Source organism: Typopeltis vanoorti, chromosome 1 (assembly GCF_054136105.1).
Source record: "Typopeltis vanoorti isolate ZY-2024b chromosome 1, IOZ_Tvanoo_1.0, whole genome shotgun sequence".
Lineage (NCBI taxonomy): Eukaryota > Metazoa > Arthropoda > Arachnida > Uropygi > Thelyphonidae > Typopeltis > Typopeltis vanoorti.
In genome coordinates, this window is record NC_143549.1 from 50361298 (window position 1) to 50382017 (window position 20720).

General features: G+C 33.8%; 1 protein-coding gene across 1 annotated transcript in view; it reads left to right on the forward strand.

Annotated features, from left to right (window-relative positions):
* Positions 1–11355, forward strand: part of LOC150109962 (monocarboxylate transporter 12-like) — a 30296-nt gene extending 18941 nt beyond the window's left edge. Inside the window, exon 4 of the mRNA XM_090416080.1 lies at positions 10726–11355. Within this exon, the coding sequence (XP_090272206.1) occupies positions 10726–10868 (143 nt within the window). The 3' untranslated portion in view covers positions 10869–11355. The remainder of the gene's footprint in view (positions 1–10725) is intronic.
* The last annotated feature ends 9365 nt before the right edge of the window (positions 11356–20720 follow it).

Here is a 20720-nt window from a genome sequence, read left to right on the forward strand (position 1 = left end):
GGATTACCATCTCCCATTGAAGAACAATATCACATTCTTAGAAGGCGAATCATCTTTACATAATAGCTTATGAACTGAAGTTGAGTTTATCAACTGAGCTTATCAGCTGAAGGTCATGGTGAACAGCTGTTTCTCTTCAAATTTCATTACCAATGAAGGAATTTCTCTACCAAATACTTAAGAGTTCTGGTGTATCGCCTACATGCTTACTCTATACATAAATGACCTTCTTGATGAACAAGAGTCTTAGGCTTAGTTGTGCCAATGATAGCACACTCCACTCCTCTCATCCATTTCTTAAATGTCGCAGTACGTTATCATCCAAAGCTCTAAGATAATCTATAACCGATTTAAATGGTGCTATCTATACTTCTCTTTAGTGGGATGAAGCAACCCAGTCATCATACACTCATGTTGATATTGATAAGCTCTCATGTAAAGATTATTCGCCTTCTAAAGAATGTGATAATTATTAAACTTATTAAACTTATTGATTAATTGATTCTCTTCCGTCAAGAAGAGAATCAATTTTGAAGATTTTTCGTCCCTGAAGGGTAATGTAAAATCATCTCCGTAATCTCTATTAAACTTATGTACTAAAATAAACCGGAGTAGTATGGGTGGCGGTTCTGACCAGATCAAGATCAAGATAAGATAAGGAATCGTGACGTGTTTGGTTGATGACGTCATTGTGTGCTTGGCTTCATGGGTGTGGAATGTTTGGAATTTCTCTGTGGGGATATGTGTCACTGACTTCAGTTCTTGTGTTTTGGTTCGCGTATGGCATTATGGGTGATGGTAGAGATAAGGATTCGTGTTGTGATTGGTGGTGCACTAGTGACAAGATGAAGATCAAGATAAGGTAAGGGATCGTGTGGTGGGTGGGTGTTGTTATCGAGTGTAGATAAGTGACGTCATTTGTTATTTGTAAATAAATGTCGTCATTTGTTATTTGTAAATAAGTGACGTTGTTGTTTTGAATGGAAAAGGGATATATATTAGAGATAATGATTCGTGTTGTTATTGGTGGTGCACTAGTGACAAGATGAAGATCAAGATAAGATAAGGAATCGTGACGTGAATGTTTGTTGTTATGAGATGTAGATAAGTGACGTCATTTGTTAGATGTAAATAAGTGATGTTATTGTTTTGAATGGAAAGGGAAATATATTAGTGTATAAGTAATCGTGTTGTCATTGGTGGACACTTCTGACAAGATCAAGATCAAGATAAGATAAGAATCGTGAAGTGAAAGTTTGTTGTTATTGATTTTGGAATTTTGCTGGGGCCCTTGTCTGTCAGAAATATCATGTGATGTTTTTGGTTCGTTTATTGCCATGTGGGTGATATTTAGAGATAAGAATCGTGATGTTATGTGTTTGGAAATTCACAGTTTCGAGGGTTTTCTGAATAATTTAATTATATGCTATGTCACTCAAACATACAGTTTTTTTTTTTTTCTATAGATGGTTGTACTAATTTTCCAATACATTTTGAGGTATTTCTTTCCTGTTAAACAGTGGGATTCTTAGAGTAAGTCGCTATAGCGGCAGTGTAATAAGCTCTTCGAGCTTTTCTGAATAATTAATTATATACTTAAAATACCTGTCCTTAAACACACATACACAGACATAAAAATCGCTAATGTATCCATGTTGATACTCTAATATATACCCTATGATTATTCTTATGGAAAAAAAAACTATTCAGTATTAGAATTACGCTTACCAAACAACATGCGAGCAGTTATGTTTAAGTTAAAAAAGAACTTACAGCTTTCCAGATGACTCTTCTAAATACGAATATTCCAAAATAGTTCAATTTTATATCCACAACACAACACAAACACAAAAACCACAAAGAATGAAATTTCTGTAAATACTGTAACCTGAACTAGTTACTTCGTCCTTTAGATTACAGACCGTAGATGCTGGGGTTTCATCATTTGCAATATCCCCCAGCAAGCGGTTTTCTTCAAAGGGATGACATGAGTCACATCCGTAAATTGGGGTATTGTTCAAAAGGTAGCATTTCCTCAAGTTTGGATATTTCTCAAATAATTACATATGACTAAGGACTTAGTATCAAGATGTTTGAATAACACATATCCTAAAATTATTCATTCTTCGTTACCATCGGAATTCATTGGTGTTGTAAATTAATGGTTACATTTAATTTTAATTTAGAGTACTATCCGATTGGTTGTCTGTATTAATTCTTTCCCACTGTTGTCCAACTTTGGTGGGAAAGTCTATACGCCATTTTGTTTAGGGTAAGTGTTATTTCCGGTTTCGAATTCCGATTGCTGCTAGAGTATGGAATTCAGACAAGTGAAATTTATTTTTATTTTTATTTTTATTTATTTTTTAATTGATTCGTTATTTTCTGTATTTTACTTTTACAGGTCATATTCTAACAGAATAACTCAGCAGAATTAATAAATATATAAAGTATATGATAATTTATTTTCCAACACTGTATATTTCTCATTAAGTCTTACCTTTAAGGTATCTATCTTATCCGGTCGCCTTTTGTTGTACGTAGGTGAGAAATCATGTGTTTTGTTTCGAACTCTTGGTTTCCGTTGGGAAATTACCAATATAACTATTAATTTTACCTTCGATTCCTTGTGCTCTTAACCTATTTCTGTAAGTAGAATTTATTTGTGAATTATTTTCCCACACTATTAATTTTCATTCATTAATGTGCTCTTAACCTATTTCTGTAAGTAGAATTTATTTGTGAATTATTTTCCCACACTATTAATTTTCATTCATTAACCTTGTTTGTAGATAACGAACAAATAAGACTTTTAATTCAATGAATCAAAAAAAAAAATTCTCTGGTTACTTTGTGGCATGAAATTTCACAAGGGGAAAAAAAATGTTATCTTCCTTCTTAAATTTGTATAACACATCTACGACACTCAATTTGTTCATTTAATTTACACATTTTATTGAACGAAATATTATTTACAAATTGTATTTACTGAATCTAACAATACAGAAAATAAATAAATTGAAAAATACATCAAAGTTTCTTCCATGGTTGTGGAATTGTCATCGTATGGTTTTGACAATGTGACTCTCATCTGAAAGTTAATTTTCATTTGGTGTTTGTTTGTTGGGAATTTATTACTGTAGTAGTAAAATTAAGGGTTGCATATTTATATTTTCGAATCCAATACGTATACTTCAGAGAATTATTAAAAGCACAGAATCTTTCGTTATGTTTCCAAAATCATTAAAAAGTACACATTATATTTTCACGTTTTGGGCATCCAATTTCATTTAAATCAAGAACAGCCCTCCCTATTAAATTCGTTAATGTTTTTGATTTTTCTCTACCTTTGGCAAGTAATATATGATATTTGCATGTTGATTCTATCATCCAATCTCTTAGTTTGTCCAAAGCTAGTGAACCAATTTCCCACTTCAGCTGATGGTTATATTTTATTAACCAAGAATTCTGTTTTTTAACTCTTTCAGGTAATTCTTTCCAACTACAAGGTGATTTTGTCACTGCATATCTTACACTAATTCCATCAGATATACAAATTTCTTTAGGAAATAAATTTGAACTCTTATTCAACAAAAATTGTACATCAATTAATCCAATGATAACTGAAAGTTTGCATTTTTCACCCACTGTCGATTTTTCATAATCATTTTCCTTCATTCTTCTTCTTCTTCTTCTTAGATTACTTCATATGGCACCACAAATAAATAGTTATTTATTGTTATTTCACTGATTATTAGCTATGATCGTATACTTTATGGTAACATTCGTTTAAAAATTCTAAACAATTAGAACTTTTCACAAAGAAACTTTCAAAGAATTTGTGGCTCACCCATTATTTTTGCATTACCAAACACAAATCACAAAACAGCAGCTGCAGTGGATGAACGATTACCTTAAGTCCAAAGTCACTCGACTCTCTGGTATTTTCTTATAGTACTGTTTACACTTACCATCCCCTACCCTGAACGTTCCTTCAAAAATGAACCTTTTGTGCAGATGACTCAACGACATGTTTTCACATGCTGTTGGATATACTGTTGGTGTGTTTTTATCTTACTTTGTATAGGGAAAGGTAAAATTTGTATACGTGTTATCTGTAGAGTACAAACATTTTCTCTATGCCAAACTTTAAAGCAGTGTTAAAGTCACGTTTTATTAGTTTAATTAGGTGCTTCTCTCTTTCTCTCTCTCTCTCTCTCTCTGTAAAAATAACCAATTTCTAACAGTTCGGGTTTTCGATTATGTGAACGATTTGTTTTCAGATAACACAAATAATGTCAATAGGTAGTATTAGAGAATTTTATAAATAATCAATACATGGATATTCGTTTTCAACACTTTTTTGTTTCCTGTCCTGGCATTAATTTCACAGTTGTGATTTTTTTTAAATAATTAAACAGAATTGCATTAAGATATAAAGTTGTGGATTTAAATATCAAGATCAATTCAGAATAAGTGAGTAAAAATTCACTGTGGAAAAACACAACAACAAAAACACACATCTTTGTTCATTTAAGTTTACAAATGCACATTTTATTTTGCTGAAATACTATTTACAAGTATATTCACTGAGAAAAATTCGAAACATGTAATTACCTAAAAATATTTCACAATATTCAGTTTAGACTCTTAACATTTTCCAAAGAGTTCAATTAATAAAATTTTTGTTACTCACTGTTTCTTGGTTACATTACATCAAAATAGCTGGTCACGCAAAAGAATTTTTAAATCAGATACCATGGTAACCACACTTCGATACGTTTGATATTGTGTCAGTCTGGAAATGACACCATGCCTCATGTATTCTTTTTGTCAGCAAATATACACAAACAGTTTTTGTAAAATGTTTGTAAATGTCCCAAAATAAAGAATCTTTATCGAATTGGATAAAATTAGTCATAAAATTAGTGAAACAAAAATAAAAAAAAGCGTTTTTTTATTTTTTTTCCAAAAAAGTTTTCATAAAAAATGCGTTTTTTCCTAAAAAGTTATCATAAAAAACCAGTTTTTTAAATTTTTTTTCCCAAAAAATTTATCAGTATCAATTGGAGGTGACATCACTAAAAGATATCTGCAAACGATGAGCTCACTCATCTCCACTAGCCTGAGCAGACATCTTCTGGAGGAGAGAGGATGGTGAGAGACTAGGGTGATGGGGTTAGGTGGGGGAGCATTGCAGGGAAGACATCTGTCACCCTCTGTGATATCAGTATGAGAGACATATGTTCCCCAGAAATATCCAAACACATAACGACATTGTCATGTTCTGTTTGGCTATGGAATTGTGGGTGATGTTTTTGAGATAAGATATCTTGGAATTTTCCCAGGGTGATACACATCCGTCATTGTCGTCATGGTTTATCCAACACCTTGTAGAAACATGTCAATGAATCATCTGCGCAAAAGTTTCATTTTGGAAGGAACAGTCAGGGTTAAGGGTCAGGTAAACAGTACTATAAGGATAAAAAAACGAGTCAAGTGTCTTTGCAGTTACGACAATTCGTTCATCCCGTGCAGCTATCGTATTGTGTTGTGGTGATTGGTATCTTGGAAATTAAAGTAAAATAATGGTTGAGCCACAAAAGTCATTGAAATTTTCTTTCTTCAGGAAAATAGCACGAGACAAAACTCTTCACCTAGCTCTAAAAGGATGGAAACCGATTGTTATTTTAGAAGACACGTACATTGTGATGTATTTATCCCAGACCACTTGGGAAAAATTACGCAGGAAGTGGTCTGATATCCTCGACTACTTGCAAAGAAGAACTGACTACAAAATGGACCTCGGTGAGTGTTATATTCCGAAATGCCAAGACGGGGAACTAATACTTGATGATTCAGGAGCTGATAGAAGTAAGGTTTTTTTCTATTAGTTGTGAAGAAGCTGAGAGATTTTCACCAAAAATGTACGACATTGATAATCATTTACTATTTTTGGAAACTGAATTACCATCTGTTCGTATAATGGGAAAAATTATCGCTCAACATTTAAATTCATCAATGGTAAAATTAGACTTTCAAGATTTTATCCAATTCGATAAAGATTCTTTATTTTGGGACATTTACGAACATTTTACAAAAACTGTTTGTGTATATTTGCTGACAAAAGAATACACAGAATGTTTAGTGAGGCATGGTGTCATTTCCAGACTGACACAATATCAAACGTATGGAAGTGTGGTTACCATGGTATCTGATTTAAAAATTCTTTTGCGTGACCAGCTATTTTGATGTAATGTAACCAAGAAACAGTGAGTAACAAAAATTTTATTCATTAAACTCTTTGGAAAATGTTAAGAGTCTAAACTAAATATTGTGAAATATTTTTAGGTAATTACATGTTTCGAATTTTTCTCAGTGAATATACTTGTAAATAGTATTTCAGCAAAATAAAATGTGCATTTGTAAACTTAAATGAACAAAGTGTGTGTTTTTGTTGTTGTGTTTTTCCACAGTGAATTTTTACTCAGTTATTCTGATTAGATCTTGATATTTAAATCCACAATTTTATATCTTAATGCAATTCTGTTTAGTTATTTAAAAAAAATCACAACTGTGAAATTAATGCCAGGACAGGAAAAAAAAAGAAAAAAAAAAGGAAAAAAAACAAACAAACAAATCGTTCACATAATCGAAAATCCGAACTGTTAGAATTTGGTTATTTTTACAGAGAGAGAGAAAGAGAGAAGCACCTAATTAAACCAATAAAACGTGACTTCTTTAAAGTCACGTTTTATTCTTTTTAACACTTCTTTTTAACACTTCTTTAAAGTTTGGCAAAGAGAAAATGTTTGTACTCTACAGATGACACGTATACAAATTTTACCTTTCCCTACACAAAGTAAGATAAAAACACACCAACAGTATATCCAACAGCATGTGAAAACATGTCGTTGAGTCATCTGCACAAAAGGTTCATTTTTGAAGGAACGGTCAGGGTAGGGGATGGTAAGTGTAAACAGTACTATAAGAAAATACCAGAGAGTTGAGTAACTTTGGACTTAAGGTAATCTTTCATCCACTGCAGCTGCCGTTTTGTGATTTGTGTTTGGTAATGCAAAAATAATGGGTGAGCTAGAAATTCTTTGAAAGTTTCTTTGTGAAAAGTTCTAATTGTTTAGAATTTTGTAAACGAATGTTACCATAAAGTATATGATCATAGCTAATAATCAGTGAAATAACAATAAATAACTATTTATTTGTGGTGCCATATTAAGTAATCTAAGAAGAAGAAGAAGAAGAAGAATGAAGGAAAACGATTATGAAAAATCGAAAGTGGGTGAAAAATACGAACTTTCAGTTATCATTGGGATAATTGATGTACAATTTTTGTTGAATAAGAGTTTAAATTTATTTCCTAAAGAAATTTGTATTTCTGATGGAATTAGTGTAAGATATGCAGTGAAAAAATCACCTTGTAGTTGGAAAGAATTACCTGAAAGAGTTAAAAAACAGAATTCTTGGTTAATAAAATATAACCATCAGCTGAAGTGGGAAATTGGTTCACTAGCTTTGGACAAACTAAGAGATTGGATGATAGAATCAATATGCAAATATCATATATTACTTTCCAAAGGAAGAGAAAAATCAAAAACATTAACGAAGTTAATAGGGAGGCCTGTTCTTGATTTAAATGAAATTGGAGGCCCAAAACGTGAAAACATAATGTGTACTTTGAAATGTTTTTGGAAACATAACGAAAGATTCTGTGCTTTTAAAAATTCTCTGAAGTATACGTATTGGATTCGAAAATATAAATATGCAACCCTTAATTTTACTACTACAGTAATAAATTCCCAACAAACAAACACCAAATGAAAATTCACTTTCAGATGAGAGTCACATTGTCAAAACCATACGATGGCAATTCCACAAACATGGAAGAACCTTTGATGTATTTTTCAATTTATTTATTTTCTGTATTGTGAGATTCAGTAAATACAATTTGTAAATAATATTTCGTTCAAAAAAATGTGTAAATTAAATGAACAAATTGAGTGTCGTAGATGTGTTATACAAATTTAAGAAGGAAGATAACATTTTTTTTTTTCCCTTGTGAAATTTCATGCCACAAAGTAACCAGAGAATTTTTTTTTTTTTTTGATTCATTGAATTAAAAGTCTTATTTGTTCGTTATCTACAAACAAGGATAATGAATGAAAATTAACAGTGTGGGAAAATAATTCACAAATAAATTCTACTTACAGAAATAGGTTAAGAGCACAAGGAATCGAAGGTAAAATTAATAGTTATATTGGTAATTTCCCAACGGAAACCAAGAGTTCGAAACAAAACACACGATTTCTCACCTACGTACAACAAAAGGCAACCAGATAAGATAGATACCTTAAAGGTAAAACTTAATGAGAAATATACAGTGTTGGGAAATAAATTCTCATATACTTTATATATTTATTAATTCTGCTGAGTTATTCTGTTAGAATATGAACTATAAAAGTAAAATACAGAAAATAACTAATCAATTGAAAAAAAAAAAAAAAATAAAAATAAAAATTAAAAAAAAATTTCACTTGTCTGAATTCCATACTCTAACAGCAATCGGAATTAGAAACCGGAAATAACACTTACCCTAAACAAAATGGTGCATAGACTTTCCCACCAAAGTTGGACAACAGTGGGAAAGAATTAATACAGACAACCAATCGGATAGTACTCTAAATTAAAATTAAATGTAACCATTAATTTACAACACCAATGAATTCCGATGGTAACGAAGAATGAATAATTTTAGGATATGTGTTATTCAAACATCTTGATACTAAGTCCTTAGTCATATGTAATTATTTGAGAAATATCCAAACTTGAGGAAATGCTACCTTTTGAACAATACCCCAATTTACGGATGTGACTCATGTCATCCCTTTGAAGAAAACCGCTTGCTGGGGGATATTGCAAATGACAAAACCCCAGCATCTACGGTCTGTAATCTAAAGGACGAAGTAACTAGTTCAGGTTACAGTATTTACAGAAATTTCATTCTTTGTGGTTTTTGTGTTTGTGTTGTGTTGTGGATATAAAATTGAACTATTTTGAAATATTCGTATTTAGAAGAGTCATCTGGAAAGCTGTAAGTACTTTTTTAACTTAAACATAACTGCTCGCATGTTGTTTGGTAAGCGTAATTCTAATACTGAATAGTTTTTTCCCATAAGAATAATCATAGGGTATATATTAGAGTATCAACATGGATACATTAGCGATTTTTATGTCTAATGTGTGTGTGTGTGTGTGTGTGTGTGTGTGTGTGTGTGTGTGTGTGTGTGTGTGTGTGTGTGTGTGTGTGTGTGTGTGTGTGTGTGTGTGTGTGTGTGTGTGTGTGTGTGTGTGTGTGTGTGTGTGTGTTTAAGGACAGGTATTTTAAGTATATCATTAATTATTCAGAAAAGCTCGAAGAGCTTATTACACTGCCGCTATCGCGACTTACTCTAAGAATCCCACCGTTTAACAGGAAAGAAATACCTCATAATGTATTGGAAAATTAGTACAACCATCTATAGAAGAAAAAAAAAACTGTATGTTTGAGTGACATAGCATATAATTAAATTATTCAGAAAACCCTCGAAACTCTGAATTTCCAAACACATAACATCACGATTCTTATCTCTAAATATCACCCACATGGCAATAAACGAACCAAAAACATCACATGATATTTCTGACAGACAAGGGCCCCAGCAAAATTCCAAAATCAATAACAACAAACTTTCACGTCACGATTCTTATCTTATCTTGATCTTGATCTTGTCAGAAGTGTCCACCAATGACAACACGATTACTTATACACTAATATATTTCCCTTTCCATTCAAAACAATAACATCACTTATTTACATCTAACAAATGACGTCACTTATCTACATCTCATAACAACAAACATTCACGTCACGATTCCTTATCTTATCTTGATCTTCATCTTGTCACTAGTGCACCACCAATAACAACACGAATCATTATCTCTAATATATATCCCTTTCCATTCAAAACAACAACGTCACTTATTTACAAATAACAAATGACGACATTTATTTACAAATAACAAATGACGTCACTTATCTACACCTGATAACAACACCCACCCACCACACGATCCCTTATCTTATCTTGATCTTCATCTTGTCACTAGTGCACCACCAATCACAACACGAATCCTTATCTCTACCATCACCCATAATCCTATACGCGAACCAAAACGCAAAAACTGAAGCCAGTGACACATATCCCCACAGAGAAATTCCAAACATTCCACACCCATGAAGCCACGCACACAATGACGTCATCAACCAATCACGTCACGATTCCTTATCTTATCTTGATCTTGATCTCGTCAGAACCGCCACCCATACTACTAACCGGTGTTCAATATATTCAATATACCACTGCAAAATGCGTTCAAGGTACGGTATGAACTGTTTCCCGAATAGAGTCTTTCACTATTCTCTCCTCTCCAGCACCTCCATAGAGGTGCTGGAAAAAATAGTGAAACCACTACTTTATTCTATGATTTTTACTTAAAAAACATTCTCCACCCGTCGAGCCTAATTTGCCTTTGGAATACTACGTTAGTAATTCACCATTCGTAAACCACAGATAACCCTATTTTCCAATGTAGCCGATCAATAATTTTTATTACAGTCAAGTGATATTTAAAACGTCCAATTAAATTATTATTTTTTCTTATTTACAGGTCATTTCAGAGACCATGAGGGATCTTATGATGGTCTTTTTGTGATCATGGGAGGAATATCTATTTTCTGTGGATTTCTTTGGTTCCTAGAACCTCTCTTTCTTAAACTTCAGAAGAAAGTGGATGCCTTCGTGGGTAATTAAAATTGGACTTGAGATGATGTTGAAGTTTGCTTTATCAGTTACTTGGAGATAGCAAATGAGAACATAAGAATTATTTTGAATTAAAAAGAAAACATGTTTACGAAAATGATAACATCGATCCTTCTACTCTGACAGTGTGCTCGGCGGGCACTAATAAAAGCCAGGAAGAAAGAATTCTATTCACTAATGTGCCATAATATTAACATAAAATAGCATACTCTAATATACTGTAATGTCCAATGCTCTGGAATGGGCTGGTGAATATTTGGAGTGTATCTTTGCTGATTTTTTAAAAGAAAGATATGATAGATATTTTAGGAATTATGTGTAAAAGAAGAGCTCCCAGTGAACGCTTGTCATTGTCTGAAAGAGCCTGTATAATAATAATAATAATAATAATAATAATAAATGAATGTTTTGGATGTTTTTATCGGGAAGCAATGTGCCTGTTGCACACCAATTTTGGTTCGTTTCATTTTTGTTAAGTGTCAAAAGATCTTTATAATTTGCTAGTAAGAATGAGATTTTGTATCAGAGAATTCACCCTCGTTATTTATTTATGATGCTTATTTAAAATGTCGAGCAAATATTAATCATATAAAATGTTTATTTTATTTATATATATATAGGTATTTAAAAAATTAAATAAATAGGTTTTTTTTCTTCAACATGTTTGTTCTCTAAAATATTATCATAACGAAGCAACTCCTGAAACACATTCAAATCTAGAGGTCCATTTAAGAAATTTAAATGCTCAATTAAGAGCAAAAGGCCATGTTCCCTATGCTACTTACCTTTACTTTCACATATTTTCATGTAATAAGTTTCGTAAGCTTATTATTATAGCTCATCGGAATGTGAAAATTTTTATTAATGCAACAAAAGGGGTGATTTAATAATTTGAGATCCCAGCATGCATTCAACCACAAATGACTGAAATTTGATTTTCGGAACTTGTTTATGTCGCAACACTAAATCTAATGGCATCATCAACCAACAAATGCACGTCATAATATGTGTGGCGGGATAATTTTGGACTTTATTTTCTCTCTTATCTGAATACTTCACTATAATTCTTGAGTGTAAGAAATGCCAAGACGAAAAACAAAGCCATTCAGTTCCAGTAAGAACATCTCAACACTTTTAAAGGTTCTTTCCGGTATCAGGTTCGAATTTCGTAACTGACGACAGAAATTTCTATGCTTTCATATAATAATAACAAGAATAATATAAACCTTATTTTTCGTTGAAATTATTATTTTCAATTGCATCATCATTACATACAATGCACCTGGAAATAATGAATTTATCGAAAGAATCAGAGCCAAATATTCGTCATTACGAAATTAATCACAAAATTTTATTTATTTATTTATTAATACTTTTTTTGAGTTATCTAATTTACTTTAATTATGAACCGTTTTAAGCGATGTCAAATAAAATTTCTTTATGGCTGACCATTTCCTTAATATTTCTAATTTATATATTCTGATATTCTAATTCACACACACACACACACACACACACACACACACACACACACACACACACACACACACACACACACACACACACACATTATATACTGTAAATCGTATTATATATATAAGTTAACCGTTTACCAATGTTGCTTTGCATAAAATAAATAAATAAAATATTATTCCATAACAAAGTAATAAAAAATAAATAATATGCTTTCTCTGTAAATAAACGAATACATAAATAACCTAAATTAACTCCTTTTTTCTCTCCAAATAGTTAAGGACACTGTGACATGAGATTCCTTTGTCCGTGATTCGAAAAAGCATCAGTCACAGTACATGCAAATAAGAGCAAATTTTATTATCTGACAACGATTTAAAAGAAATAGTCTTCATACTGTCATGTTGCTAACCTACCGTGTATATACCATATTTGTTTTTCTTTGTTTTTAGTGTTTAAAATTCTTAGTTCTTAATTCTTAGTTAGCTTAATTCATTTTCCGTTATTGGGCTCTTTTTTTTTTCTCTTTTTTTTATAATTTGATAAATATTTCTACGCTTACTCATTGGTCCTTCATCCTCATCTTCTTTCGCGATACTGTTATTGAAGATGATGTACCTGTATATCTCTTGAAAACTGATTGACTGCCAACGATACAAAATATCAGTTAGTCCTTTATTTATTCTTTTTTTAAAATTTATTGATATCTATTTCATTTTTAAAAGGCAAGTTTATAAACCTAAGAACGGTACTGACGAGTATTTAACAGATGTGGATGGGAGCCACATAAAAAAGTAATAATAATAATCATCTGGAATAAGAAATACTTACTAAAGAACAAGTTCAGTAATATCTTATGTTGCGCTAATCGATATGACAGCCGCAGTTTGATAAGTGAATCACTCGTAATTATTCCTTAACTTCAATCTGTTGTTCATTGTTAAGGAAAGTTGATTTTCCGTGTTTAAATGAACTATCAACTTCAGCTATCCTTTAATTTAAGACTCAATTAAATAATTATAATAACATATTTATATTTCATTTAACTCATTATTAGAAGTCTAATTAAAAATTACATATATATTTTTTAAAAATAATCTTTTAAGATTTTATTAAATTATAATTTTATAAATGTAACACCATTATATTTTATAAAGTTACTATATCCAAATTATTAGGGATTATCAGGGAGAAATTGCTTTTCAGGGTGACTGATGCTCGTTTTTTGAAGGTATGGATGTAGAGACCGACATGATGGTTGTTGTTGCGAAGAATGTTTTTGATTTCAGTGATGATTAGTGATTTTAGATTTTGTGAATCTTCTTTGATAGCGGAGTACAAGGTAAGACTTTGATTTTTGATGCAATTTTCCAGCCCTTGTCCGTTCCCTTCGCCATTATGTATATATAAAGTTCTCAGTTAAGCATATTTGAATACTTTTAAATATGAACAGTTTAAGTCCCGACGACTTTGTCAAATCTCTGGAAAAGATGCTGGCGCTCGGCTCCTCAAAAAACTGTTGAAGAAATCTGAGGTAGAGTGGCCAGGGTTTCTTAACCTATATTCGGCGACAAATGACTGCACAGAAAGGGAAACTCAACACCAGGGGAAGAAGGGAAGATGAACCTGATAATCGCTGCTCCCACACCAAAAGACCATACAGAAACCCATGCTCGAAAAAAGCGTAAAACAGCGGAGACTCAGGTAAACGAGGGAATGGAAGAAGTTGCCCCCAACACTGACCTTCCCACGCCCAACAATGAAAATGTCCCGCCAATTGTACTGTGCGAAAAAGAACGATGGACTGCCCTCAGGCCTATTATGCAAAACCACCAAATTGCCTATTCATCGGCAAAAAACGTAGACGATGGAGTTAAAATCCAGCCTGCCACAGTAGGCGACTACAGACACCTCACAAAAACCATGGATGAGTTAGATATTAAATATCATACTTATTCACTGAAGTCAGAGAAAAACCTCAACGTTGTACTCAGGGGAGTAACAGAAAGCATCTGCACAGATGAAATAACAGAAGACCTCTGCCTCCACGATCTCCCACCTGTCAAGGTGAGCAGAATGTTACAGGCCGACAAGAGTCCAATGCTCCTAGTACTCGTAGAGATAGCTAACACACACAAGAACATATACAACATAAAAACGATCTGTGGTCTGAAACTTACAACTGAACCACTAAGAAGAAGAGCCTCGTTGGGCCAGTGCCACAGATGTCAGAAATATTTCTTTAAATAAAGAAAAATCAATAAAGCCATAACAGTAGCCACAGAATCCACGAATACCCACAAACAAAACCGTCTCCCGGAAGAAATCCTGGACTTAATAAGGGGAAAAAACAAAAAAGATACCACACCACACGTGCTCCCCATGATAAAACAGCCCTCAACAGACTGAACAAATCTGTCCGAGAAGCTCTCCAGAACCACAGGAATCAACAATGGGACAACAAGCTCACCTCCATCTTCACAGCAGATCATTTCATATGGAAATTCCTAAACAACCTCAGGAACAAGCGCAAATCCCTTCCCCCCCCCCTCTCCAAGCAGAACAGCACTTTTCATACACAGATGCTGACAAAGCCGAAGCCATAGCAAGAAACCGAGAGAAACAATGCCATCCTGCATATGAGAACCTAAACATCAGCCATGTATACAAGATCCATCGTAAAGTCAGGTTCACAGTAAATCGTCCTGATGACAATCCAAGCACTATAATGACTACCTCACCTACTAAAATAATTAGCATCATCAGCCATCTCAAATTCAAAAAAGCCCCGGGTCCCGACGGCATCACTAACAAAGTCAGCAAGGCACTACCACGCAAAGCCATAGCACATCATAAACATCATAAACTCCATCCTCAAATGGCAGCACTTCCCCCCCCCCCCAGTCATGGAAAATAGCTGACATCATACCAACTCACAAACCAGGCAAAGACCCACACCTACCTGAAAATTACCGCCCCATCAGCCTGCTATCCAACTTGGGGAAAATAGCAGAGAAAATTATCCTCATCAGACTCCAAGATCATGTCAACCAACTAAATATCATTCCACAAGAACAATGTGGCTTCTGTCAAAATCCTAGCATCACCCAAGAGATCCATAGACTGGTTGAATACATCACCACAAGATTTATTTGGAATCAGCACACTGGAGCCGTCTTCCTAGACATCTCAATGGCCTTCAATAAGATCTGGCACCAAGGCCTCCTCTATAAACTTATCATCGCAAATCTTCCACTAAACATGATACACCTGATTAAATCATACCTCTCAAACAGGAGGATGAAGTCAAAATCAATGAAGTAGTCTCACTCCAACGGAAAATCCTGGCTGGAGTTCCTCAAGGATCACTGCTAGCCCCGATCCTGTTCAACATCTATATGGCAGACATCCCTCAAAATCCTCTCACATCCACCATCGCCCTTTATGCAGAAGACACGGCTATACTAGTCAGATCCCGCCAACCACATCTCGTAACCAAAAAACTACAAGAAACCATCCAGAATCTAGAAAAATGGTTTAAAAACTGGCGACTACAAATAAACCCACAGAAAAGCACAACGATACTCTTCGCAAGTAGACGAGCATCCTCCAGAGGAAACATCACCCTATTCAACTCTAAAATTCCCTGGAAAACTGAAGCAAAATACCTCGAAATACTTCTCGACAAACGATTAAGCTTCAACAGCTACATCAAGAGCACATGCACCAAAGCTTCAAAAGTTATCGCCCAGCTATACCCCTTGACCAACAGACACAGCAAACTAAGCAAAAGAAACAAAATTCTACTCTACAAGACAGTAATCCAGTCCACAATTGTATACGCTTCCCCATCCTGGAGCCATACCTCCAAGACGAACATCCTCAAGCTACAAAGACTACAAAACAAGTGCCTGCGAATGATACTGGATGCGCCATGGTTCATCAGGAACACTCATATCAACCGGTTGACATAAATATCCCCTACATCTCTCCACTACTACGCTCCCCAGCAGAAAAATTCTTTATGAAGACATCTACGCATCCAAACTAACTAATACAACAAGCCGGAAACTATAACGGTAATGACCACTGGAAACATAAAAGACCGAAAGCCATCCTAACAGTCAATGACGAATGCTTGCCCACTCAGGGCGAGCTAAAATAGCTCACAAATCTCTCCCATCACTGCTCCCGAAACAGATAACAGGGAATATGAAAAGCGTCAAGCTTCACCCTCTGCGCCATATATGTCCTGCGTCCTGCGTCCTGCTTTTCAGGGTTGCAGGCTGACAAAGTTATTCAAACTTATCACGTAACGAATTACTGTATTTTGTCGTATAATATAATGTTAGTTTGGTGAGATAATTAAAATTAAGCAGGTTCTGCTTGTGAAAGAAAACAGAAAATGAAACCTTATTTACTACGCTATTGTGCTTACATAAATACATGTAATTAAAAAAAACTATTCAAAATAAATAACACATTCTGCCATCTTAAAGAAAATCACAAAATGACAAGGCGAGACATCTTAGGAATCTGATCACAAGTGATCATTCAAGAAACAGACCTGAGGAAATAATTGGTATCCGACTTTTTAAATTTTTTTAACCTTGCTCCCACTCACGAAAGGTTATTTGCAAACTTATAGTACACTCCGTACTCTCGATGAACTACCGATTTTTCCGCCCATCAATTATTATATGCTTTGTATATGTTGTCAGGAGCTTGCTCCACCTTTACTACGAGTTTCCCTGTCATGAAAGGTTGGCGTACGCATGTATCCGCCGAAACTTTTATAGTTTCTATATTCGGCATGAAACTCTTGTAGTTTCTATATTCGGCTATGAAATAATGTCGGATTCAATATCCACTTAATTTGAATAATTGTATATATTGCATTTTTAACTTATTTTTGCATACTCCGTAAATCCTGCTCTAGAGATCAAAGATCACTTCAGATTTCTGGTAAGCAATGAAACGAAGGAATTAATTTCCCACCTAAAGACAATCACGAGTATCCATGCCCACAATCTGTTTCGAACCTGCAGCCTGTTGTCTGGAGAGTGGGTACGCTAACCACTCGGCCAACTAGGCAAGCAGCCTGACCTTTAGAGTGCTAACATCAGCTGATATAGAAACAGACCATGCATTGCTTATTAAAAAAAAACAACATTAATTAAGATTCCAGGCCGGGGGGGGATTTAAGGCAGAACTATTATAAGAAGTATAGAAACACTTTATGAAGGAAAAATAAGTTATAAGATTAAAAAAAAAAGTGGAGAAAAATAGTTTTATTGAAAACGAGGAACTAAATCACAGCAGAGAAGTCTTTAAATATAATATTAAACAAGCTGCATATGAAGCCTTAAGAGGGAGAGATAGAGAGAGAGACACTGTTGGAAATAAAAGAAGAAATGGACTTTGTGGTACTCGGAGAAAGTTAAACTATTTAGCTTAAAAAAGAAGCCTTTTAAGCAGATCTTCAAAATAAAAAAAATCTGGTAAACTTTTATTCATTTATAAGAAGTAGGGGAGGCCACTTTAGCCCTAGGTAACTTTAAGGTTTCAATCTCCACCAGTAGCTAATCAGGGAGCGATCGTTGGCTCAAGTCTCTCTCTCCAATTGTAAGCGACTGAAGTCTCTTTATCGTCTCCATATCGTGGTCCTTAACCCTAACACAATATGTTATTGTCTGAAAATAGTGTGGGCAATACGGTCCATTTTCTCGAGTTTACGGAACCAAAAACCGCAGTTTGTGAGAGAAAGCAACCGCTTGACCATGTCAGAGATTGACTTACTCGGGACCCGGTCGAAAGGTTTACAAAAATATTTTTCTAGCCGCCACTAGATTAGAACTTAAGAATTTCTTCGGACAGCCTAATTAAATACTACTACTACTACTACTGCAGAGGATGCAACCGTCTACTTCCATCGAGCTGGAGAGGCCTTATCTTGAAGATATATCTAATGAAAAAAGCATAACTGATATAAAAGCTTAAAAAATGAAACTAGTTACGAAATCTGGGAAATTGAAGAAGAATTTTTGGAAAATTATTTGAACAGCTCGAAGACAGTAGAAACAAACATGGCGATTAATTAGAAATCAAAGAAATGAATTAATTTTCTGAGCATATAAGCATATCCTTAACTTAAAAGAACTGCATTGTACTGAATTGTCCAGATGAAGACACAACAAATAGAAAACATTTTAAAGAAAAATTAGAAATAGGAAAACACTTTGTACTCTGGATGGGCTAACTAATTTTTAAAACCAGTAGCAATTCATCCAAAGGTAATTTTTCCATTTTCTTTATCGAAGAAAATCACTCGATGTTCAATACTTGAGATGTTCTGAGGCCAATGAATTAGTTCCTTGGCTAATACCTAAAACTTTAAGATTTTACTACATATAATTCTAAATACAATAAGCTCGAATGGGGAAGGGGAAATAGAACCATTTATATAAGGAAGAAATAATATTTCCTTAATATTGTACGTTAAACAAGATTCGGCTAAAGAGTGTCTTAGAAATTAAAATTTAAAAAAAAATCAATAAAAGTAAATAAATAATTAAATTCTACTACTGCTAGTAATAATAATAATAATAATAATAATAATAATAATAATAATAATAATAACAACAACAACAATAATAATAATAATAATGAAATTAAATAAAAAAATAAATCATTTACATTATAGGTCTTGTGTTTCATTTTCTTAAAATAATTTCTTAATTTATGTTCTTTTTACTACACTATAAATCTCACAAAAATTTATCAATCCCATGCAGGTATCGTCATCATTGCTTATTTTATTTCAATTTTTATCGATAAATTAGCTCTTTTAAAAATACTAAATGATTAGCAATGCTTAATAGAATATTAAGCTATCCCTATTACAACCCTCAAGGCTGATAAATCTACTGAAATGTAAAGTTTATTTTTGAATAATATATCACTGCGGAGATCTGAATTATCCAATTTAATTTAATAGAAAGATTATTTCAATATTCTGAACTCATAATTAAGGCGGAAATCAGAATAAAAATGAAAGATACAACACGGATAGTGAACAACCAAAAATATCAGACAGGATAAGAATATAATTAAAAATATGGAACAAAAATAATATAAAAATTGCCATATAAACTAATAATATGAATATAAAATATATGAAGCTCCTCTTAGGCTATTTTAAAAACCTGTATTTTTAGATATTTAAAATTAATTATTAATCAGTGTTTATTTCCAGGTTGATTATAATTAAAGGTTCACATTTCGAAAGGCTGCATCTGGGCAACTACTCAGCAGAACGATTTAATATTTAACATGATGATGTGATGCGGCAATGGAATTTTATTTTGCGCAAAAAACAATTTGCGATTTCAGCTCGTTGTTGGCAACGAGCTGAAATCGCCAAATCGCATGCTCAACCGCAGAACGTAGAGTTGCACTCGAAATGTTGTGGATTTGGCACATAATGCTTGTCTTGAGGTCTACTAAACTGGCTACATGTGCACGATACACGTCTTTGAAATGTCCACACAGCCAAAAGTAGCAAGGGTTCAGATCCGGTAAGTAAGTGCGTTAGTAAGTTTTAGGAAAATGGCAGCTGATGATTTTGTCCTTATTAAAACATATCTGAAGCAACCGCTTGACAGGGGTGGCAATGCAAGGAGGAGCATCATCCTACATGGAACCTGTTGAACGCAGGCACTGAAGCTGTTGAAATGTCAGAATCACCTGATTGGCTGAGAGAGAGAGAGAGAGAGAGAGAGAGAGAGAGAGAGAGAGAGAGAGAGAGAGAGAGAGAGAGAGAGAGATGCATATCGCTGGCCGTTAACATTGCAGGTAACGAGACTTTCAGGACCGAACTCCTCGAAAAAGAAAGGTCCGATAATGAATTCGTCTGTAAAATCACACCTAACGGTGACCTTCGGGAATGAAACCAAATCTGTCGCACGAAGTGTGGATTTGCGGTTACCCAAATTCTGCAGTTGTGCATATTCACAGCACTATTCAGATGGAAGTGAGTTTCGTCAGTGTTCCATGGCCAGTCGTTCTCCGATTCAGTCCGAACAAGACATTGCAGGGCAAATGTTTCTCGTGCACCCTGGTCCAGATTAAGCAATTGCGGAATGCGGGAAATCTTGTAAAGACAGCAGAGCAGAATTTGCCTTACGACTTTGTGAACCGGGCTTAGGAGTTTGTCTGAAGACAGTGCAATACTCTGTATCTCCATAATTCCATATATCTTTTCTCCACTGGTGAAAACGAAATCAAAAGTGTTATAGCTAACCTAAAAATAACCAAAACTTGAGGATACGATGGTATTAACATTAACACTGTGATAGAAAACCAAATGTA